General features: G+C 36.5%; 1 protein-coding gene across 6 annotated transcripts in view; it reads left to right on the top strand.

Moving 5' to 3' along the window:
* HOOK1 (hook microtubule tethering protein 1) overlaps positions 1-7792 on the top strand; it is a 64033-nt gene extending 56241 nt beyond the window's left edge. For 5 of the 6 annotated variants that reach the window (XM_017877233.1, XM_017877232.1, XM_017877234.1 and 2 more), the window contains 3 exons: positions 3070-3171; positions 5861-5929; positions 7602-7776. In XM_017877233.1, coding sequence (XP_017732722.1) covers positions 3070-3171; positions 5861-5929; positions 7602-7772 — 342 coding nt within the window. In that variant the 3' untranslated portion in view covers positions 7773-7776. Of the gene's footprint in view, positions 1-3069; positions 3172-5860; positions 5930-7601 lie in introns of all 6 variants that reach the window. The other variant, XM_017877230.1, reaches the window with a different exon arrangement.

Here is a 7792-nt window from a genome sequence, read left to right as displayed (position 1 = left end):
CTCTGATTTTTTGAATTTCCAGCTTTTCTGCACTGCTTTTTCCCCATCTTTGTGGTTTTATCTGCCTTTGGTCTTTGATGATGGTGATATACTGATGGGGTTTTGGTGTGGGTGTCCTTTCTGTTTGTTAGTTTTCCTTCTAACAGTCAGGACCCTCAGCTGTAGGTCTGTTGGAGTTTGCTTGAGGTCCACTCCAGACCCTGTTTGCCTGGGTATCAGCAGTGGAGGCTGCAGAAGATAGAATATTGCTGAACAACGAGTGTTGCTGTCTGATTCTTGCTCTGGAAGCTTCGTCTCAGGGGTGTACCCCACCATGTGAGGTGTTGCTCTGCACCTAGTGGGGGATGTCTCCCAGTTAGGCGACTGAGGGGTCAGGGACCCACTTGAGTAGGCAGTCTGTCCATTCTCAGATCTCAACCTCCGTGCTGGGAGATCCGCTGCTCTCTTCAAAGCTGTCAGACAGGGGCATTTACCTCTGCCGAGGTTTCTGCTGCTTTTTGTTTAGCTATTCCCTGTCTCCAGAGGAGGAGTCTACAGAGGCAGGCTGGCCTCCTTGAGCTGTGGTGGACTCCACCCAATTTGAGCTTCCCAGCGGCTTTGTTTACCTACTTAAGCCTCAGCAATGGCGGGTGCCCCTCCCCCAGCCTTGCTGCTGCATTGCTGCCACCTTGCAGTTAGATCTCAGACTGCTGTGCTAGCAATGAGGGAGGCTTCGTGGGCATGGGACCCTCTGGGCCAGGTGTGGGATATAATCTCCTGGTGTACCGTTTGCTAAGACCCTTGGTAAAGTGCAGTATTAGGGTGGGAGTTACCCGATTTTCCAGGTGTTGTGTGTCTCACTTTGCTTTGGCTAGGAAAAGGAATTCCCTTCTCTCTTGTGCTTCCCAGGTGAGGCGATGCCTCGCCCTGCTTCAGCTCTCGCTGATCAGGCTGCACCCGCGGACCAGCGCCAACTGTCCCACACGCCCCAGTGAGATGAACCCAGTACCTCAGTTGAAAATGCAGAAATCACCCGTCTTCTGTGTCGCTCACGCTAGAAGCTGGAGGCTGGAGCTGTTCCTATTTGGCCATCTTGGGCGCCGCCTTCAGCCTAGAATTCTTATTTGCTAGAATCTTTGCAGATTTTCTAAGAATACAGTTTTTCTAGAAACAATATGAACATTTTATCTTTTGTAAAAATTTAGCGTTTTAAACATATTTGAAATTGTTGTATCATTTAGTTTTAGATTAGACAGTTAAACACTTTTCAAATGTTCATCAGACTCAAGGTTTAACAAGGTAGAGGTTTACTTCATAGTCACATTGAGTCCAGCCATGAATGGGGAAGGGGCACCACTTCTCCATGTAGTCATTCAGAGTCCTAAGCTGACAGAGATTCTGCCTTCTTCAGCATAGGGATCCCAGGTTCACTTGACCTTGTCCAACTAGTACAGAAGAAAGACAGCCTAGATTGCATAGGAGATATGTAATGGGCGAGGCCTGAAAACAGCATAAATCACTTTCACTCCCACTTTGGAGTGCAGGCATGTGACCACACCACATTTATGGAACAGACTTTGCAAAAGTGAAATAATGCCTACGTAATACTTAGTTGTGTGGGATATAACATAGTTTACTTAAGCATTATCCTACTATTGGAAATAATCTGTATTCATTTCCTTTTCCTGTTTTGCTCCTATAAAGAAGACTATAGTCAACATAATTATACAGAAAGCTTTCTCTTTGTTTTAGTTTATTATCGTAACCTTATTTCCTAGAAATGGAAGTGTTGGGTCATAGGATAAGACTATAAGATGCTTGATATGTATTTCTAAATGACTTTTTAAAAGGACTATAACTAATTAAATAAAACCATGACAATGAATACCATATTCTTGCCACCATTGAATAATATCATTTAAAAGACAATTGCTTGCTTTCATAAATATGATTTTTTTTTCCCATTACCTTATTTGGGGCAAGAGGTTTAAATGCTGGTTAAGATACTGGTTAAAGTAATAACATATGTCCATTGTAGAAAATTCAGAAAATATACAAATCACAACCATTTATCACTTAGAGATAATAAACTATGATTTTCTCTTTGTAATTAAATTCATATAAATTATTCAATGTATTCTGCTTTTATGGTGTGCATTCCGTGAGGGCAGCTACCATGTCTCCCATAAATTGCTGAATCCTCATCTGCCAGTATCTGCCACATAGTTGTCACTCAGTAAATGATTTTTGGATGAAAGAAGGAGCCACAATAATATTCTGGTATTTTACCATCCAGTCTTCTTCTTTTACCTCTATGAATATAGGTGAAATTGTCCTAACTCACTAAATAATTTTAAATATTTTTAATAGTTTTATAACTACATCATGCCGATGTCCCTGTTTGAAATTTATGGTGTTTGCTTGAAATATATTCTTGACATTTCTGAATTGGTTTTCTAACAGAATGCTATCTCCATAATTTAGCCGAATCTCTTTACTACATTCTGGTTAAACATATCTTTTTACTCAATTTTTAGTAATAACATAAATGCGATTCAGCACCCTACCTTTTGCAAATAAAATCACCAGCATTATTTATATTGATCTTATATATTGAATTACACTTGACTAGATAATAATAGTAAAAAAGATTATTGTTAAGAATTTCTTCTGTGTGTGTTATTCTTACTTTATAAAATCAGTAAGTTTCCTTAGAGTTATTGAATTCATTTTGATTTTTTAAAAAATTCTCAAGTCAAATAAATATAGAAAGGGTTATTTCAAGACTTTAATGCCTAAAGTTTGAGTATTGAAAAGGCTAGATAACTATTTCTATGTACTGAGCTTTGGAGAAGGGAAATTTGATTTTGGAATGGGGACATTTATATTTTTCTTGTTTATTTATACTGTTTCTTGTATATAGAATGAGTTATTTTTGTTATCCCAGTTAGGATTGTAAAACAAGCTACAGTTAGCTCTTGGATGAATTTGTGGATTATTTTCCACCTTACACGGTTTTTGTAAGATATGTTCTATATGTTTTAATACTTTAAAATATAAAGTGAGCATAACATTTTTTTCTTTAAATAGGTAATAAAAACTTTAGATCCCAAGTTAAATCCAGCATCAGCTGAAATAATGTTACTAAGAAAGCAGTTGGCAGAGAAAGAGAGAAGAATTGAGATTCTGGAGGTAAAACTTTTATATTTACTCATCTCTTAATTATTTTATAGAATCCTGGTAATTGCTGTCATATATTTGCCATTAATGATGAAGTTTTACGAGAAGTTAAAAATGTCATGTTTTAGCATCCAGGGTGTTTATTACAAAGCATCTCACTGGCCACCCACTAGATGGTCTGTGTGTAGCTCATATACCCTGTTTATATGCAGCGTTGTAGCTCTCCTTGTCAATAACGGGCATTATATGGATATCCCTGACTTTCTAATAGAGTCCTGCTATAATTTTTTAAAGCTTTTTAAATTATGCAAATATGATTTCATTTGGGGGATAAAACCTGACCTTTACTGTTTAAAAAAGATACTGTGCTGACTCAGTCAACCACATTTTTCTTACCTTTAGCCGTTTCTCACCTGAACCTAAACAAACTTATTAATAGTGGAATTTCTGGCAGAAGGAAGTACTCACAGAATCCTAGTGAACTCCTGAACTATAAAGTGGCAGTCTTAGTTATTAATCATGCAAAATTATATTAGTAATGGCATGCTCTCATTAATTAGCTGAGTCTAAATTTTAAAGATATTTTAGTGTTAGTGATTATATTATTTTTATGATACTTAGGTAAGTATGTCACTATGGAATTATGTATTCTTAGATTTATAATTGAGCATGTTCTGGTTTCCTTTGCAAAGTGTTTTACAAAACTACTATATTTAATACTGTAGTGAGATTTGATGCTATTCTTGAAGTAAATATATACTACCTTTTAATAACATATGCATAATTGCAGAGCCATGTTGAATTCTACCTACTGGCCTTGAAATTCTCATAAATGGTACTCAGTTTCTTTTTTTTTTTCTTTTGATATGGAGTCTTGCTCTGTCGCCGAGGCTGGGGTGCAGTAATCTCAGCTCACTACAACCTCTGCCTCCCAGGTTCAAGCAATTTTCTTGCCTCAGCCTCCCTAGTAGCTGGGATTACAAGTGCATGCCACCACACCCAGATAATTTTTGTATTTTTAGTAGAGATGGGGTTTTGCCATGTTGGCCAGGCTGGTCTGGAACTCCTGACCTCAAGTGATCCGCTCTCCTCTGCCTCCCAAAGTGCTGGGATTACAGATGTGAGCCACCGCACCCAGCTGTATTCAGTTTCTTTTCAAATCATCTAGGAATGATATATTTCAAAGAAATGCACCCTATTTATGTACCTTTTTCTTGGTATTTGAGCAAGTAGGTATGAACTGTGGTAGAAATATTTTTATTTAAAGACTTAAAGACTTTAACATCCCCTCCTCTGTACATCCATAGTACAACACCATTCTTCCTACATCCATAGTACAACACCAACTTGATATGCCCTTGCTATCAATGCTTGTCCAGGCTATGTTGTGTGTTCTCAAAAGCACTGGGTAAGGAGATCTGTCTGAAGAAATGCTATTAATTCTTCAAGTTCTAAGTCAAATATCTCTTTCTTTATTAAACTTCCCATGTATTCTTTAGGGGAAGTTTAATACTGTCTCACTCTCCACAGTGAGTCCATGTACTTTGAACTCATGAATTTATTCTACAACAGCATTGGTTTTCTTTTTGGTACCTATGTACATGTCTTGAGGGCAAAGACTGTATCTTTTATCTCTGTACCCTAACATTAAATATTACATAACTCAAAGGCCAGGGTTGCAGCATTATTAGTAACTTCTTGTCTTAAAATTGTTGCTTCTCCTCTCTGGCTCGCCATCTTCTCATCTATAAAATGATGAGACTGGGATTGGATAATTGCTGAAATCTAAGTTGCTCTGTTTATGTCCCAGTGAAAGTCAGTGAAAATATACACTATTGTTGATGTTTGAAATGTACATCCCCAACAGATATGATGAGAAAATAGTCCCTGTAACTGTAAGACTCTGAGGAAAAGCTTAGGTTAAGTCACAGCATGTGGGCGTTTAATTTGTGTGTATTCATCTAGACACACACTGCAAAAAGTAAAAAGGAGAAATGTAATGTAAATAGCAGAGGCTGTTCTATCTGCCATCCCTCTTGGGAATTCTGTGCCTGGACTGGGTGTGAGTCTGAACAAGAGCATCATCTCTCTTTTGGGCTTGGTTCTTATATACTTTTTGTATCATGAACATCCTATGTAAAAAGATAATAGTATTTATATAAACCAAACTATATCTGGTACTCAAGAAAAGTATGTCAGTCTCTGTGATGGCACATAATTATGGCTATGGAATCTAGTACACAGGCCACCAACAATTAAGAGAGAAAAATTTGTATTAAACTTTCTAGGCAACTTAAAAAGATTTTTTTCCAGGTATTTTTGACTATGTCTTCTTTCTCCTTAGTTTTGACTCCTTCACAGGTGCAGCTCTGTTTTGTTTACCTAAGCCAGTTGTTACTTTTTTCTCTAGATATGGGGGGCAGTAGTCTTAAAATCACCAGTTGTGTATATTTATGTTTAAATCACTCTCTTCTACCAGTAAATTTCTTGAAATAAAAGTTTATTAGTCACAAATCTTATTCCTTCCTAAAGGTGTTGTGCATACATTTGTGCTTGATTCAGTTTACATTTGACTACATTGTGTGTCTCACAAGTGCAATCTTTAGATTCTCTCAGTAATGAGCATAGTGAAGAAATTATTCTGTCTTTAGTAATTTGGGATAATTTCTGGGATTTTAATTGTCCTCGTATCTTTTTTCAGAGTGAATGCAAAGTAGCAAAATTTCGTGATTATGAAGAAAAACTCATTGTTTCTGCCTGGTATAATAAGGTGAGCTGAAGTTCAGCAAATGATTGGATGAGAACAGTGTTTAGCAAACTTTTTTGACCAAGTACAACATAAGAAAATATATTTTATTTTATACCATAAACCAAGACATAGCATGTTTGTGTGTATGACTGAAACAAAAGTTACCCTGTGTATTGCACTCAGATATTTTGTCATATTCTCTTTTAATGTTGATTCTAATCCACTAAATTGATTTTGTGACTCATTAGCGTTTAGCTGATACATATGAAGCACAGGTGTAATAATTCATAAACCTTTTTTAATTTGCCTTATTTGAGCTGAAACATTCAATTTTTGCCCATAAAAGATTTCTGAAGAAATATGAAGATCTGTGTAATGCAAAATTAAATGCTTCTAGTACTCAGTATTTATTTGAACATCCTCTAAAGCCTCAGTGTATCCTTTACTGTGTTACTTTATTTTTTCTATCCAGGGGTCACTCTTCATCATTGTCTTTTTGTCCTACCAAGGAGAAAATAGCATAGTTTGAAATGTGTTTTATTTTGTCATTGGTAGTATCAGTGGGATATTTTCAAGAGTAGCATTTCATGATGTATGTGGTTCTTTTGTATTATTCTAGTCAGTCAGATATGCTATTATCTACTTTTATCTCTTCTTATTTGTACAAAGGCATATCACTTATTAACTTCCCACATGTGAATGTTGTGCTCCACCAGAAAGCACTAGTTATTCTTCCTGAAACATGGCTCATGCTTTCATGACACCATGCTTTTCATCTGAGGTCTTTCCTTTCTTCTGTTGGGTAAAATGTGGCTTAAAGGGCCCTGAAGGAAATTACATTTGAGGTATTCTCAGAACTTTCTCTCATGAGTCAGTCACCCTAGTTGAGATCAGTGACTATGTATTATTTATTTGTTCTTCCATGACCTCTTAATACATACATCAGTGAAGATATTGTAGCCAAGTAGTCCATGATTGATTCATTTTTTAACCTATATTTGTTGAGCATCTCATATCCATGTACTATACTAGTTACTAGTGATGCTAAGTTCAGTAAAATTGTGTTATGTGGTCTAGTGGGAGAGTAATGACTTCCCTTATAAGAAACTCAACAGCCAATATATGGTAATTTATCAGGTATCAATATCGAGATAGACTATAGTAAATTTAAACTATACTGGTGGTTCTCAAACATTAACATGCCTCAGAAGACTTGTTAAAACACAAATTGCTAGACGCACTGGCAGAACTTCTGATTCAGTAGGTCTGGGTAAGGCCCCTAAATTTGTATTTTTAACAAATTCCCAGGGATGCTGATCTTGTTAATCCAGGGACTACCCTTCAAGAACCTTTGATCTAAGCCGTTCTATTGTGACATGTCTGCTCATAGGTGATAGAAGGATGGCCCAAACACAAAAATTTGTTATAATTAAGTCTAATTCCAGGCCATTATTTTAAGTTACTGTTTTAAATAATTTTAAATTTAGTGGATTAGAGAAACTGGAGTTTGTGCCTTCTTACTAGCATTACCATTTCACAGATTAATCAGCTTCTGAACCCTTATTTTCTGTAAAAATGAGGAAAGCCTTAGCTTTATAGATTGGTTTTAAGGATTAAATGCCTTTGTGAGAAGCACTTGGCAAACTCTGTTTAGTCATGTTAAATAAAAAATATATGTTTTTTTTTTTTTCAGAGTCTAGCATTCCAGAAACTGGGGATGGAATCTAGACTTGTGAGCGGCGGTGGTGCCTGCAATGACACTAGTGCATGTACTCCCGCACGGTCTTTCTTAGCACAGCAACGGCACATCACCAACACCAGAAGAAATCTCTCTGTTAAAGTCCCTGCTACAACATCTGATTAAACTGAAAAAAAAAAAAAAAA

Source organism: Rhinopithecus bieti, unplaced genomic scaffold, assembly GCF_001698545.2.
Source record: "Rhinopithecus bieti isolate Rb0 unplaced genomic scaffold, ASM169854v2 scaffold_6380, whole genome shotgun sequence".
Taxonomy (NCBI): Eukaryota; Metazoa; Chordata; class Mammalia; order Primates; family Cercopithecidae; genus Rhinopithecus; species Rhinopithecus bieti.
This window is presented reverse-complemented; position numbering and strand designations above follow the sequence as displayed.